Source organism: Aulonocara sp. 'chitande type north' Nkhata Bay, linkage group LG18 (assembly GCF_057382095.1).
Source record: "Aulonocara sp. 'chitande type north' Nkhata Bay isolate Kocher_YH1m ecotype deep benthic linkage group LG18, A_spYH_male_GT1.1, whole genome shotgun sequence".
Lineage (NCBI taxonomy): Eukaryota > Metazoa > Chordata > Actinopteri > Cichliformes > Cichlidae > Aulonocara > Aulonocara sp. 'chitande type north' Nkhata Bay.
Genome location: NC_141361.1, coordinates 14,665,781 through 14,682,711, shown reverse-complemented (window position 1 = coordinate 14,682,711; position 16,931 = coordinate 14,665,781). Strand labels below are relative to the sequence as shown.

Here is a 16,931-nt window from a genome sequence, read left to right as displayed (position 1 = left end):
TCCGTCCGTCATGTTAAGAAGTATAAACCACCATGAATCAGTTTCACCTGCTTTGGTGTGACTCAGTGTGACAACAGGTGCAGTGATTAGGCAACGACCAAATAACCCCTCCAAAACAGCAAAGACTGTGCAGGTGGTCGATGCAGACTGTTGCTCTCTCCCTGCTGACTGATTTTTCTCTGGTTTTGCTGCAGCTGGTTCAGGTTGCACAGGTAGTCTCCCAGCGCACTGCTGTGTCTCCCAGCGCAATTCCCAGAGTGTGGAGGACAAACCAGGAAATGGGCCTGCAACTGCAAAGAGAGCTTAACAGGGAAGGAGAGGGGGTGTAAACCCAGCAGCAGGACCGGTATTTGTTTGTGTGAAAAAGAGCGCTGCCAGAGTTCTAGAAAATGACCTCAAACAGGTTTATGAAAGAGACTCCATCAGGGTGTCATATAGGTCAATGCTCACAGCTCAGCATCATGCAGCTTGACTGGTGTTTACCACTGACACCCTGTTCTCTTCACAGATGAGAGCAGGTTCATGCTAAGCAGATGTGCCAGATCTGAAAAAGAAACAACACGTTATGCTTTCTAACTGGACAGAAGATGTCACTGACGTTTAACTTTTATACTGTGATGATTGATGCTTTAATGGTTAAGTTTTTGAGCAATTTTGTTTAATTGTTTACTGTTTGTGAGACTTAAGTTTTCCTCATGCAGAAATACCTATTTGGTTGATATAAATTAGACATAATGGACATATCTGTTACAACAGGTAAGACAATATTTTACAGTCTCTGTCCTACATGCCCTCTGCCTTTAACATAACACAAGGCAAGGAAGTTCTCCCAAAATTACACAAGCACCCAGGATATTATATTCATATCATACTCACCAGTCAAAGACAGGCCAGCCAAACTTAAACTCCTTAAGCTCCCCCCAAACCCCTCCTACAATCATCCCTACATGATTGAGAAACTTGGAAAAACTAAATGATTATATAGTTTGATTTCCTTTCAGTAAGAAACTAGAAAATTGTCCTCTTCCCTGCCACTAGGTGGAGTTTGGTGTATGTGTAAGCAAGGCTGTAAGCGTGTCACTGTGATTTTAAATTGAATTCAGTTTTATTTATACAGCGCCAAATCACAACAACTGGCTTCTTTAAATGCAGTAGGAAGTAATTAAGTTTTATCTGGTTGGGAATTTAGCGATGGAAAGGTATACCGCCGTTTCAGCTACACACACACACACACACACACACACACACACACACACACACACACACACACAAATCCATCCATGGTTTTCCAAATGTTAATGCTTTATATATCAAGAATGTATTTCATAACTAAGTAATTTTTCTTTAGAGAAAAGCAAGAACCTAGAAAATCCTTCTTCTTGCCACCAGGTGGAGATCTGAGCATGTCTGAGCAAAGCTGCATGTAGCCTTGCTGCATGTAGCCTTTCAGCATGTCACCGTGATTGTAACTGCAGTAGGAAACTATTAAGAATAGTTTATGCTCACTATAAAGGTTTATCTGGTTGAAATTTTAACATCAACTCACTGTAAAATTATATCTGCAAACAATGTGTGTATTACTGTAAAAAAACAACAACACATGGGTCAAACAACCAAATATCTTAAGATAACACTTTTAGGATCCCACCTACATCTCCTCTTCGCATAAGGGAATGCAGTGAGGTTCTCCAAAACTACACAAGTATCCAGGATGACACATTCCTAAAAATCCTCCATATTCACCTGCGATGGGCATTTAAAAACAAATGTCACTATTCCTTTTTGGAAGGTGTGTACAATTATAGCTCGGTGTAATCTGCCCCTGTGATATTATAGGATGGGAGATCTCTTCTTTGTCACCCCCCATAAAAAAAAAAAAAGACAAGCATGATCACCTCATTACCTCAGCAATAAAATAATACAGCCTCCAGTGCAGTGTAAGCAATGTCAGTGTGCAGAGTCCAGCGTCTCCACTGGCTCGTTTTTAGGAGATGATTGTTAAAGTCTTAAGCTCTGAGTTCAGATCAGCGACTGGTAATCCAGCACCATGCCCTCGGGGAAGAAAGTCAAGCTCATCCTGTATGAGGTGCTGCAGTTTGCAGCACTGATTGTACCCATCTTTGTAATCATGGAGAGATTTGCCAGCCTCATATACAACGTGAAAGGACGGGATCAGACAGCATACTGGCTCGTTGTGGCGGCTTCTATCACCTATGTGACCTCTGTGACCTTGCTGGTGTGGACTCCTGTCAGATATATGACTATTAAGCAGCGGCGATTCATCAGAGAGGTCACGCAGTGGTGAGTTGAGGCTTTTGGAACGTGATAAGTGACAAGCTTATCGTTTTGTGTGTATAAACATAAACCGAGTCTGTGTTACCTTAAAAAAAAAAGAATAAATCACATCTTAAATGTGAAAAGTCGAGTTTACTGAGTAAACTTTAGTTCAGTTCTGTGATTTGCTGCTACAGTCTTAAATTGTCTGGTATTACAGCTCATCATTTGGTAGTATTTATTGCAACTGAAATTACAGATCAACTATTTTAACTATTAATTATTAGTTTAATGACTCTTCTCTACTAAGTGCTACCCCTAATAATACAACCTTTTAGATCATGTAAGTATATTTATGCCTTAGAAATGAAGTCTTCCCTTACTCTCAAAAGGGAATATAAACCAAGTGAGCATAGATAACAACTGTAATTGAGTGTAGCTGCTGTGTTATAGATTAGAATTATTAAGCTGCATAAAACTGAAAGACTGCTTCAAAGTCTTTTCAAACACAAATTAAAAATCTAAATATAAACTCATGCACTTGTTAAAAAAAGAACAGTTACTCTTCATTATGGGATGATCATTATGTAAATGTAAGCTGTGTTTTTTTCAGGAGACCAACAGCAATGGCATATCTCATCCTGTGCACATTACCGTGCTTTGCTATCCTAATAGCCAGCTCCAAGGTAATGTCACCAAGACTGATTGATCTTGTCACTGAGGAGCACTTGTTGATGTTTTGTTCAGTCATGCTCTGACAGGGTCCTTGAAGAGGCATACAGAATTTGTTGTAAACAGTCCATTAGAGGCCACAGTATTAAGACACTATAATTATTCACTGAGTGAACAGCAACATGCTACACTGCACCACAGAGAAAGAAAAGCATCCCTTCTCACGGACTCACCATGATCTCTTGAGGTTTACTTATTCAATGTCAATCTACAGGTAGCAAGAAGTTGTACTCTTGTACAGTTGTATTGTATTCTTTATTAGGTAATAATATAGTAATGAAGTAAATACTACATGTTTGTACACCTATTGTTTTTGCCATATTGTCAAAGAATTTGTGAGAAGGACTTTGGCAGGGAAAATAGGTCCCCAGTCACAAGACTGCCCTCCCTCTGAGCTATTCAGTAACCTATAGTGAAAACAACAGGTTGTCCATTAACTTAAGGTTTGATGCTATCCCCGACCCTAAAAAGAAAAGATTTTTTATTCCTACATTACACTGTGTCACTTAGTATTTTATTGCTGTTCCAACAAGAACATAAATAAGCACAAAGATGTTTCTCATATTTATTCACCCAGTGTTTCTTATTTTACGGGCGTAAAGATGTAAATCTGCAAGGATAGGGAAGTAAATCCTAATGGGTTCATAAAACTTGGAATGTAGGCGCTTCTTTCTCATTGGAGACAAATGTTACAAAGACTCTCAGTTTCATTTTTTCCCCTCACTTTATCCTTTACCATCCTTTACCAGTGGAACAATGAATGAATACATTCATTGTTCCACTTATGAGTATTTTCTATTATTGTGAAAACACAGGTGCAGGTGGACAGAGGACAGACACTGGACAGTTTCTCTGAGTTGCCAGTTTCCCTGGTGCTTTTCTTCCTCATCTGGGTGGATATCATTGAGAGGATTCGACCCTGCAAACTCATGGGAAAATGTAAGGCTTGAATTCTTCCAAATCTTTTATGATTATTGAATATTTTTGCGTCACATTTCATCTTCTGCGGGAGTGGTTATTTAACTGAATCCATAGACCTTTTGCGCTTATTTGTAACACTTTATTTTATTGGTTTGTTATTTCATTAAAGCAGCACAGACTGCAAGCTAGTTCAGAGAAATATCAGTCACTTCACTCACATCAGATTTCAAATCAGAATCAGAATCAGAATACTTTATTAATCCCGAAGGAAATTAGGGTTACAGCAGGCAGCACGCTAATGGCGCATGCGCACTTACAAAGGAACCTTCTGACCAAACTTTACACAAACATCACATTGGGAAGACATGTCAGAGAGGTAGGCTGATAGGAAAAAAAACAACAAAAATACATAACATGAGGTGAGAGGAGGAGAAAAAAAACTCCACTCAGACTGAGCTCCTAGTGGGAGAACAGTTTGATAACAGAAAAAAACACCTCAGCACAAAAGCACATGACTATCAATACACCATAGAAACACAAGACAAGCAACAGGGGCGGGTAAAGGGTAAGAGAGAGCCAGTGTAGACAGCGCATCCGGTCCTGCAGCATGTCTGCGCTGGTCCAGTCGACCGCCATCTTCCCCGGGAGGGGACAAGCATCGAAGGCATTTGGAAAGGGAGGGGGAATGAGTGTGTATCAGTGTGTATGGGTGTGTGTGTGTGTGTGTCCAGAGTTCAGCTGAGACAGTGTCCTTCGCCCTGCTAGGCTAAGTAAACAGTCTTCCAGCCAACCCAGGTGGCCTTGTGTAGGATAGGAAGAACAGTCTAAGCACAGTCTGTTATCAGGGTGTTTTTGTTCAGCTCCAGCCTTGAGATCACAGCTGGCGCCGAAGTGGTAGCCGCATGAAGTGATGGTGGTTTTTACTTTAGTGCGAACAACTCATGTGAATTTCAAAGCAGTTCTAACAGTCCGACACTGGTCTCTCAATCTCCTGTTGGAGAGCCGTGAGCTTCTCCATGATGTTATCAAACTTGCGCTCCGTGATGTTGTCATTCTTGTGCTCAAAGAGCAGATTCTGAGAACTTCTCCAAGATGTAATCCAATTTTCGCTCAGAGGTCTTATTCTGAGTGTTCACGACAGCCGTAAGCTTCTCCAAGATCTTATCCGTGCTGCGCTCAATGAGCCAATTTTGAGAACTCACCATTAGTCCCATTGATTCAATCCCAGCGGGCAGCCTTGTGGGGTTTTGAACAGCCGATTCCACTTGCTTTAATCTTCGATAAGTCAGGGCCAAGCCAGCTCCGATCAGCAAGAACCCTGTTATCATGGTTCCGAATAGGTAGATATCTTCAGCACTCAGGCTCACCCGAGCCCAGACTTCTCGTTGAGAGAAGGGTGTCAATTGCATTCAGGGACCAGATGATCAAATCCATAATTCCTCTTTAGGTTTTTGAGAACAGACTGTGAGAGAGTGTTCCAGGGAAAAGTAATACAAAAATACACAAGACTAGACAAGGATACAAGAGGCTAAGCAGGGAAGATAAGGGGGAGAGGAGAGGAGAAAAAGTCCAACCGCCTTGGCCAAGAGCCAAAGAGGATGATAATAAACACACCCTTCCTAATTTAGCTGTTTAGTCAGCTGCAAAATTTTCCAGCTCTCCCTAATACATCCCTGTACCACTGCTACATTGCGTCAGTGCCTGATTCTGTTTATCTAGACATAGCATTTTCAGTGGGAGAAATGTTTCGTCACCAAGTGACTTGACTCGATTTATAAGGTTGGGGAAACCTGCAGTCAGCTGAGACAGAAGAAACACTTGAATGAGTGATACTTGAAAATGTTTCTACCACTGAAAACTCTACATCCAGATGAACAGAGTCAAGTTTTTGGGACTTTGGTCATAGACTTCCTGTGCATTTTCTAACCAGTGAATACAACCCACCTAAACAGCTGGAGAACACAAGAGCACAAAACATTGACCAAGATGACAAATTCTCCAAATTCAAATCATGTATCTGCTAAATGTACAGTAAGAAGCCTGATTCATGGAAGCTGGACCTTACAGTCTACAGTAAACCCTAACACTAACCACCTTACCCCGTCACATGATTGTCGTTACCTATGCTAAAGATGATTTTTCTTCTCTTATTTTTAAAAAATGATTTAAAAAAAGACAAGTTCTCTTGTTATTAGCTAGTCTTTCGGATAACCTAACTTATACAGAAAAATTTGGTTTTGTCATTTATAGCAGACAGCTTAGATTCAGACTTTGACATATCCGGCCCTGTCCTCACCCACATGGAACCAGTGACCACCGTATCAAGCCAGATGAATCCTGAAGAAGGCCAGAACGGTGTGACCCAAGGCCAACCAGAGGCCAAAAATGGCAGTCCCTCTAACAGATTCCACGATGTTGCCAACTCACCACCAAGAACACGAATCACCAGCACTGCCTACTTGTACTCCTCAACCTCACGCCCTCTGTCGTACTCGGGTCGCCCGAGCATCCTGTGGAAAAGGGACGGAAGGTCAGAAATATTTGTGGATAGTTTCCTTTTCTGGTTTGACACTGTGGAGATGGTGAGAGTGGCAGGACTGCCCTCAGTGTTCTACTCAGGCTGGGTGTTCCCAGTCTACATCCTCGCCTTCCTCTCTACTCTTCGTATGATTATCACACCTCACAACCCCTTGTTGTCTTCTGCTGGATTTGCTCTTCAGGACTTCCCTTTCTTTGTTTTGCGGGTTGCTCTGATTGCTGTGTTTGGCTTTGTAACACCCTTCTTATACCCATTGAAAAATGTCCTGGTAAGCCTAGCTTTTATCTATTTCACATTTCTGACCAGGCTGAAAATTTTTAGACATCACAGCCTGTTTTGAGGAGGAGTGGCACATTCTGTTGTTGATGAAAAAGCCACTTGGACTGTGAGTATTTCGACAGTTGGTCTTCATGTGTGGAGAGCAGCATCAAATCAACAAGATGCTGGTGCTGATGATGGCGAGCAGCATGTTTGAATTTTTCTGGCTTCTAATGCATTAAAAGGACATTCAAACCAAAGTGCAAAAATCATTCCGAATTTTGTTTAAAAAACAGGTGTACAGATGGAAGTATAAAGTAAGCCAACTCTCATCTTGATTAAAATATATTTATTGGTGCAAATGTTTATCTGCTTAGTTTTGTATTTTAACTCTAAATTTGTTTACATTTCTTTTGAATAAAACCTTGAAAAACAATCCTTTATGTTGACACTGGTGTATATTCTGTAAATACTTCAAAGCTAATCTGATTTTATTTATTTGTTAAAGGAGACAAAGTTAGGTGGATTGACAGTGGTTTGATGCGCTATATCAGATGAAGAACACATGATTCTGAAGTGAATTCAAAGTGTAATTTTCATTGTGAGGCCCAAAGAGATTCATTTCAATTCAAATTTACTTATATAGTCCCAATTCCCAAAACAGTCAACCCAAGGTACTTTATATTGTAAAGTAAAGACCAATATTATAGAAAAAACCCCAACAAATATATGACCCCTTATGAACAAGGACTTGGCGACAGTGGGAAGATAAAACTCCCTTTTAACAGGAAGAAACCTCCAGCAGAACCAGGCTCAGGGCGGGGCGGCCATCTGCCTGGTTGGAGGTGAGGAGAAAGAGAAGAGAGCAAAGTGAAACAGGACAAAAAGCAAACTATGGAGAGAGCACCAGAGTGTAATAACTGCTAATCATTAAATACAGTAGTGGTATATAAAAGTGAAAATAGAGTTAAAATAGACAAGTAAAGAAGTTCATCATGGGAAGCCCCCAAGCTGCCCAAGCCTATTGGTTCAGTCCAGCTCTAACTATAATGACATTTTTAAGCATAAGCTTAAGAGAGTGTTTATCTCCCAAATTTAAACTAGGAGCTGGTTTTATAGCTGCTTAATTGGTGATCCTAAAGTGACTACTGGTGTGAACATGGGCATGACTGACTGTCTGTATGGTGTTAGCCCTGCGACAGATTGGTGACTTGTCCAGGTGTATTTGGCCCTGCTACAAGTGAGATATTCTTCAGCTCCCCTCACAACCCAGAATTAGATTAGTGCAAGAACATGGATGGACAACCCACTCAAAAATGCAACAAATAAACAAATGAAGGTAAGTTAACTTAGAAATAAATAACTGTTCGGTAAACTTTCTGGGTGTGTCAAGTAGGTGATAAGCATGATGATTTCAGACAAGGTAATTAAACTTGTGATTTAAGAGCTGATGCTTTGTCTTTGCTCGATAAGTACAGTTTTATTATACAGCATACTCACCTGGACATCCTTTATAAAATATCTTGTTTGTTCAGATGGAGTGGCTTACTGCTCAATCTTTGGGAATTTGTCTCAAGAAATTGTGTGGCAGTAATGGTCAGATAATTAGTGCCACAGGGCATCCAATCAAGAATTCTCATAAACAGATGGTTAGTTTGTTAAAGGCAAAAAGTAAAACATCTTAACAAGTATCTGGGCTATCAAGAGCTTCCAAAAAGATAAACACCATTCTTCCAAAAGATATGCTGTGCTTCTAAACATTGTTTGAGCGTTTGATTTTGTTGGGATTTAATAATCGTGGAGATCACAGCATGTGATAATCATTTTCATGGTCCACAAAATCTTTGATGAGTCCTTCTAGGCTACAGCTATTATCCTCATCTGGCAGAAATATCCACACAGACCACACAGATTAACTTCCTCCTGAAGAACGTCTTGCCACTTGGCAGCCATTTCAATATGCCTGTGGGTAATTATTTGCACACTTATTTGAAGCGTTATCTAAAACAGCTTTGAATTCAAAAAGGGCCAAAGAATATTTTACCATAAGTTTTGGGAATCATCAATATGGTTCTTGGCAAATGTTACACAAGCCTTTGTGTTCTTTTTAGTCAGCAACAGTTTTCTCCTTGGAACTCTCCTATTGGAGAGTTGGCAAAGTACTTAAATAGAAGTATAAATACTGCTGTTAAAAAACACTCCAGTAAAAGTTAAAGTACTGATTCAACTTATTTACTCAAGTAAAAAAGTACTAAAATGTACTCAGAGTAAGAAAGTAAAAATGAGCTCTTTCGAGGATGTTTCTATTTTTGTGCAAAGCTAACTGTGAACCTAGTTGCTATATTAGCATAATGAGAAAATAATATCACTGGACTCTGTGGAAGAGTTCCATGGAGGAGGCTGTGCATTGGTGGCATTTATGAAAGAACCATAACATCCATTACAATAACAATAACATTGGATGAAAGGGAACAACGATGGCTACCTTTTGAGAGTAAAATGATGGCTGTACACCAAACACTGTGGACACAGCAGCAGCAGTTTAAACTTTTAAGATCAATTTTTCCCCTGCTCCCACTCAAGCAGTTGAGCTGTCTCACTCTAACCTCCAACATTGCGTCCCATACACACCCATTATAAACTCAGAAACGGTGACTGGAACTGAAGAAAAAGTATAAAAGATATTAAAAAGATAAATACAACCTGAATAGTTCAATGTCGTGGCTTCATTTTACAGTTTGAATGGTGTCTGTCGGTCAATGTATGTGGAAGTAGTTAGAGTTGAAAGAGGAGTAAGTTGAATGAGAATTTGAATTCTCCCATTGAAAATACACTGTAAATTTTTGTTGAATAAAGTTGAATAATTTAAAAAATATATAAAAGTTAAAAATGAGAAAAATACAAGCACACATGTCTAAAAGAAGAGGAATCTAATGGTGGTTGAATGTTTTTTCTAAGTTGAACAGTGTTAAAGGAGATAGCGTACAAGAAATGTACTGAAGATGAGAAGTAGAAGAACAATACTGTGGATGTTTAATCAGCATCCATACTAATTGTATTGGAGTGGATCTTAGCATCATGGGCTAAAATTCAAATGAATCTCTGCTACACTTACCTAACTCTGACAATGAAACCACAGCCACTGTGCACAACTCACACACTATTCTTTACTTTAAATTTATCACAGCTGAGCAAACTAATGTGTTTATCCTGCACTAACCTACAGAGGATTTTAATGCAACCTTTAAGTAGCAGTTAGTCTACTTCAGTTTGATTTGCAGCATGTTTCACAATATGAAAAAATGACATTTAAACATTTAAAAGCATGAGGACTTACACATAAGCTTTAAATTCCCAAGTTTATCAAATCTCACTGAGCATCCTTACCTTTAAATCTAGCCTTTCTTCTTCCTCTTCTGTCCTCTTTCTTATCTTTCTCCATCTCTGAGTGAAGCTCTTTCTTTTCTCTCCCTGTGAAATACAGCAGCTGGACCTTTAGCTAGCAACACACTGTGTAACAAGCTACACACAAACAGTTTGTGTGTTTGCTGATGGTTGTTGAGCTGATAGAAACGTTACATTTGAAATTACCGGCCACTTAAAAAAGTCACTCCCTTTAAAAAAGTCAGGACTAGCTAGATGCTGAATTACCGCAACGTACAGACACCTGCAATAATTCGGGTGTTGTGGCAAAAACAACAACCCCCCCCCCATTCCTCTTTTAGCCTCCGACTATGCACCATCCTCTGGTGATAAAGAAATGAACAGGATTGCCTTTCATGTGTTTCTGTTTAGGCTTGGTTTGATGTTTGGAGGCTCGACCCAAATGCGTTAAAGCAAAAGAAACAAGCCTGTTTTAAAAATACAGATATTTGTTTAAAAATGTAGGAAGTAAAAGTAAAAAAGTACTCAAGTTGAGTACAGATACCTGGAAATTATGCTTAAGTACGGTAAGGAGGTATTTGCACTTTGTTACTTCCCACCTCTGTCTATGGATCCCATTTTTGTTCAGCCTTTTTATATATTGAATCATGAACTCTGACCTTAACTGAGGCAAGGCAGGCAAGGCCGTCCTTCTGGGCCTATTTAAGTGATCTGGCAGCTATCAGGCCTGGGTGTGGCTAGTACATTTAACAGTGGAGGTGGGGATAGCTTTTTCCATTAATAAATAAAATTCTGATTTTAAAAAATGCATTTTGTATTTACTCAAGTTATCTTTGGATAACATAAATGTATTTGATGATCTGAAACAATTAAGTGTGGAAAAAAATGCAAAAAAACTAAGAAGTCGAAAAGTCTTGGATTTTATGTGCTGCCTCTTCTGTCCTTGGATGTCACAAATTAGCATTTCCCCTCTTCTTTTGTTTATAGCATGAAGGCATAGCGGTAGTTTATATGGTTCTATGGCTGTATAACTCAGTGGACTGGAACCTTGATATGCATGTGTGCATGTTTCTGTGTGTATCTGTTGTTGTGACACAACAGAGAGCTGTTGTTGGTGTTTACTGTAATCGGCAGTCCTCCAACCGGACAAACCTGACAGAATTATACCCATGGTGCATTTGGTCTTTGTTCCTCTGATGCATGAGCCGGGGCTGCAGGACTAATTGTTTAAGGGAATTTTCAAACCAGCAACTATTCTCGAGTGAAGAAAGGAAGAAATGAATGGATTCAGCTGAATTGCTGCTGATAAATCTGAGCTGTAAATCTGTTGCCACACTAAGAGAGAAGATTTGTTGAAGGTGTTATTAATGATGTACAAATGACAGGGCAATAGACAAGCAGCTTGGATTCACAGTGAGGGACCATAGCTGGCCTGCTTTCATTTACCGGTATGGAAACTAAAATTATCTTCCCTTAATTTCCCCATAGCCACCATCAGCCTACTCTTTAATGATTCATATTATAATCTGCAAGAAGGCATTAGTGCAGCTCGAGTGATTATGACCATGTTGCAATACGTCATGTTGGCAGGATGGAGAGCACTTTTTCTTTCCCTTGTGACATTGGTTAAATGCTCGAAATGATCAAAGCAAAAACACAACAGCCTTGCAATAAGAGACTAAGATCCACATTCATGGATGGAGAGTTCTCTGAGGCAGGCTTTCATTTATTTATTTATTTATCTGCCATCAAATTAACCCATCAAGTCTGCTGAGAGAGAGGCTTTGCAATAATTCTGGCATTTTAAAATTCATATTCAGCACAGTGAAAATAGTTTTTGTTAAGTAGTTTTGTCTGGCTTGAAAGTCCAATTTCCTTATAACAGGAGGAAATAATCTTCTGCTCGAAGAAATATGTGGTCCAGATAGTATACATGGAAAGTTTTTTTTCATACTGCCTCTAAAATGGTGATTTTTTTGGTTGTACAATGTAAAGACATATTCATTTATGATTTTTAATTATGTTTAATTTAATTTTATAGATGCATTTAGAGGATGAATCACAGTTACTTTGACGCCACAGGTCTATACAGTTTCTCTGTGCCTGTGGGTTCTTAATCCAGTGTCCAGAAACATACATATCAGGTTAACTGGTGAGCCTAAAGTATCAAAAGATGTTAATGTGAGGGTGTGATAGACTGGTGACGTGTCCAGTTTGTACCCTGCCTCTTACCCAGTAATATAGGCTCCAGCTAGTATAGGTGCCATCCCTCTGAAACCCTGAACTGAATAAGTCGCTAAGAAAATGGACACAAAGATTCAGAGAATCCTCGCTGTGCCAAAACAGCCAAGCAATGAGGCAATCAAGAAAAACTGGAATTTCAAATAGTTCCATTCATATCTTACTTTACTATCTGCAAATGTCTCTCAAAACTATATCCAAAGACTTTCCTTTATTGACTAGTTTCTGATGCACAAACTGCAAATAAAGAAGTTCCTATTTTACCCTAAATCTTTGTTGAAGCTGTGGAAAGAAAAATCCTGCTCAGCGCAGCTACACAACAAGGGCGTAAGCTAGCTGCATAGCCAGTTATATTTCCTCCCTTTCTGATGCTGACCACTTTTCCATCTTTAGCCCGTGGCGATTACACTGTGTGGATTGTGTTAAACTGCATTAATTTTACCATTGTTAAATGTGCTATGAGTGAGTATTTATCAATTTCCTTTTTTTTTAAATTATATTTTTATTGAAGAAAAAAAAGGGACTTGTTACAATAGAGTGCATTGACATTATTTAGTCAAAAAAAGAGAAAAGGAAAATAAAAAAAAACAAAAAAAAACAAAACCCTTTTTCTTAGTCCTTTTGTTTTACATTCTGATAGCAAAAAAATAAAATTAACTCATTGGCTTGACAATGTGTTACATAATGCAGCATGTTTAACTTATTTACAAAAACTACATTAGGTACATATAAAGTGGTTAAATCCAACTCCGCCAACACTTGAGGATTGGTTTAATGTGGTTTTCGAAATATTTAAAATGGAAAAATTGACATTCTTTTTAAAAATTCGGAAAGACAAATTCTACAAAATATGGAATAAATGGATTAGTTTTGTGTCCCCCATCTGCCCTGAATTTAGGTAAGACCAGCCCTGAATTGGTGTATCTTGGTGTATCTCCCATGTATCGTACAATGTCAGGTTGATTATTTATCAATTTCCACTGCTGCTAAACCAAAATAATTCAAAGAATGGATCAACACAGTTTGTCATTTTCAAGTTAACAATTAAGACTGTAAACTAAGAGCGATGAATCTGCTCTTTGCATTTTAATCTCAAAGAATGAATGAAAACTTTGGACTTTAGCCTGGCTTTTGCGTGAAGCCTGGTAAATGTCTAATAAGCTCTGACTTTGGACACTCACGTTAAATCTCTGGTTTGCTCATTGAGAAATATTGCTGAGTCCCATTGTGTCACGCTTTGAACTGGAAATTGTTACATGCATTTGTTTCATCTCATTTGGACTATTGTAATTCTTTGTTTTCTTGTTTATGTAAGGCCTCCTTGGAATGTCTGCAGGTTGTCCAGAATGCTGGTGCTGGGCTTCTGACCAAGTCTTCCAAGTACTCGCATATCACACCTCTGCTGATCAAGCTGCACTGGCTCCCTATTAAATTCAGAGTCCACTTTAAGATCATGACTTTGACATTCAGTGCTCTGCATGGTAAAGCACCACCATACATCAGAGATCTTTTACATCCGTTAATCCCCAACAGGTCCCTGAGGTCATGTGATCAGGGCTTGCTGGCTGTCCATCATATGAGGCTGAAAACGAAAGGTGACAGAGGCCCCCAGACTCCCCTTTGAGTTTGAGATCTCTGGACTGGTCTCATCCTTTTAAACTTGCTTTTGGTTATTTTTTTGTTTTTATTGTTTAATGTTTTAGCTTCTGTGAAGCACTTTGTGATTTTTTTCTTGAAAGGTACTATACAAATAAAATTGCACTTGCTTACTCATATGGAGTAATTCCCAGTCATGAGGGCTGGGTTATCTTGTGATTCTTAGCTGTAGTTTAATTAACACATTACAAAACTTGTGATAGTACCCCAAACTATTCCTGCTTATATCTGTAAGCAGTCAAAATTATTTGCAGTATATAACCAACCAACAAACCAACAGTCTTGAGAGACGCAAGCAGCTAACCTTAGTATTTAGTCATATCACCCACTGTTAGACTGCCTGAGGTTAAAAACTGGCAGGAACAAACTGATCAAACTGTGCCTGACTGTTCACATGTTAAATATAAAGCTCAGACTCAAAAATACTTCTGACTAAACCGACTCTTTCAAAACAAAATGTTCTAAATATGATTATTCTGTTTTTGTTTTTTGTCGTTGTGATTTTAATTAAAAATATAAGTCTTGATATTTCATCAGGTAGAGTCCAAGATCAAAATGAAACATGTCAGTGTGCAGTGTTTTTTCTGCCTTTTGGGTTTTTTGCTCCCACAATGCAATGGGTTGTTAGAAAACATGGATAAATACCTGTATAAAGATGTATTTATATTAGCATGGTACACTGTTTTGCATTTTTACTGGCTTAACTCACATTCATTAGTAAATCATAAAAGATTTAAATCTTTTAAGTTTGGGGGGGTTTTGTCTATATTTGGACTGTACCATCAGCAGTAAGTTTTATTTATGAGTTTATGCAAATGTTGCAGTTCCCATCAAGGATCTTCCACACTTGTTTTTGCATGCTGATGTCACTTGAGCACTTGACACTTGCTAAAATCTTGTCTAAAGTGGAAATGGATGGTAATAGTACGGATAAATACACAGATTTTCCTCTCTTGATTTCAGTGAGTTTTTTTTTAAACTTAATTGTAAAGTCTTCATATTTTGTCACAAATGGAAACAGAGTAATTTCCTGTACCTTCTAAGCCCAGTCTCAAGATAACATGGAAAAACCCTGACATCGGAGGGAAAATGACACAAAAGGAAGCAATGGCAAAGAAAGAGAGACAGAGAGAGGATATTGTGGAAAGAAAAGAGGATAATACGATAGAGTGAGAGGAAAAAAACAGATAACAGAGAGAGATGGCGGGGAGGAGGAAAGTTGGGGGGTGGTGTTTAGGGAGGGGTGAGGTTTTGTAAATCGGAGAGGCTGGAAGCGCATTTGAATTCAGGCTGTGTGTCTCCTGCGCTAGCCGAATGTTACCTGCTCTAGCATGGCAACAGAGAGGGAGAGTGGTGAGCTTCAGCTGCAGCCTCCACACACACACGCACACACACAAACACACGCACACACACACACACGTGCATGCACAGCAACAACAGGAGTGCGAAGAGTGACTCAGGTAAGCAGGAACGCCCCTGATGGAAGACGACCCTCGAGAGAGCAAAGCAGCGTGTGCAGTGAGAGGGAGAGATACTGAAGGAGGAGCCATAGAGCTGGCATTTCTTTGAGGAGGGAGAAAAGAGGAATCACGCTGAAGCTAAAAATCTCTGAATCTGCACTCCCAGGGTGGGCTTACATTGAAGGATAGACAGGAAAAAAAAGAAAGATGGATGTGGAGCGATGCAAGTGCTCTTATTGGACAATTTTGTGAGGCTGCAAAGCACTAAGGGACACAGCAGAAAATGATATTTAGTTTTTATAGCAAGACCATTCGGAGGGCTTAAGCCGGGGGGAGGCTGAATGGGAGGTTTTTAATTTTTTTGGACAGGGTGAGCTGGGACAAAAAAATGGTTCAGGTTTGGTAAACACACACAGGATGGGAAAAGAACCACCTGTCCTTCTTAAGATGAGGTGAGCGCACATTAACAGAAGCACACACAGAAACCTCGCACACACTCTGCACATCACACCGAGTCTTCAGGACAGTTTCGCAGGATTCACGATAGATTGGATCCTTGCTCCTCGCAAAGTGCGTGACTTTGAAAATGCTTTAAGACGTCTGCCGTCGGGATCCCCTGGATTCATCTGAGGACTGAACTTGTGAATAGAACCAGCCACTAAACTCCCAGGTGACTCTCTCCTGCGACAACCTGTGGACACAGAAGCTCGGCTTTTTTTTTCTTTTGTGGGATCCCTCCCCCTAAGAAAAAAAAAAGAAGCAAAACAAAAAAACTCCCTGATGAGCTTGCAATTAGGTGGATCACCTGTCTCATGAAGATCCTGTCCTGAAACGACCCATCCCGGAGGCTTCATCAGCCTGTCCCCTTTTCTCCCCCCAACTAGATGTCTTGATGTATTGCTGTGGGCTGGGACACTGGCGGAGAGTGCAGTCCACCTATGTAAGTGACCATTACAGCATCCATCCCATCTTTTTGATCTCATAGCAACATTGGAGTTGTTTGGTGGTGTGTGGATTTATCGTATACTTTTGCAAAAAGAAATGCCGATGATGCATTCATATTTATATCCAGGGTTGTCATTCATATGCAACGAATAAGCATGACAGAATTACTGCCTGCAAGCAGCTGTGAGCATGAGTCTTGCAACCTTTTATTTGCTAAGCTGTTCATTTCTCAGTAACAATAAGTTTTCACCTGGGCTGCATTTTACCAGATGGTGAAAATGTCAAACAGCTCAGCGTATTGACTCCAGTACAGGACTTAATAGCACCGTACCAAAAGATGGAATATCAGGTAATGGAGAGTTTCCTTTTTTTCCCACCCAGGCAACAGTTTGGTCACTGAGCAAGTAAAGTAAACAATGTGTGAAAATTGTCTTCAAAATTAAGATGATTAAGTGATACAACATGACAGTTCCCGTCTTCCTCACATCGTATGTCCTGGCTGAGAAGCGGAGGAGGACAGA

General features: G+C 39.6%; 2 protein-coding genes across 4 annotated transcripts in view; both read left to right on the top strand.

Annotated features, from left to right (window-relative positions):
• The first annotated feature begins 41 nt into the window (after positions 1–41).
• On the top strand, positions 42–7,131 carry tmem236 (transmembrane protein 236). 2 transcript variants are annotated; one of them, XM_086270571.1, is made up of 4 exons: positions 42–2,301; positions 2,888–2,960; positions 3,822–3,945; positions 6,238–7,131. In XM_086270571.1, exons 1-4 carry the CDS (start codon positions 2,048–2,050, stop codon positions 6,804–6,806), a joined length of 1,020 nt encoding a protein of 339 aa, XP_086126697.1. In that variant the 5' UTR covers positions 42–2,047; the 3' UTR covers positions 6,807–7,131. The 2 variants fall into 2 exon arrangements, with proteins under 2 accessions (XP_086126697.1, XP_086126696.1); XM_086270570.1 differs by having other exon boundaries at positions 6,178–7,131.
• A 9,022-nt stretch (positions 7,132–16,153) lies between these two features.
• cacnb2b (calcium channel, voltage-dependent, beta 2b) overlaps positions 16,154–16,931 on the top strand; it is a 39,957-nt gene continuing 39,179 nt past the window's right edge. The window contains exon 1 of one of the 2 annotated variants that reach the window (XM_086270985.1): positions 16,154–16,405. In XM_086270985.1, the coding sequence (XP_086127111.1) occupies positions 16,358–16,405 (48 nt within the window). In that variant the 5' untranslated portion in view covers positions 16,154–16,357. The remainder of the gene's footprint in view (positions 16,406–16,931) is intronic. The other variant, XM_086270986.1, reaches the window with a different exon arrangement.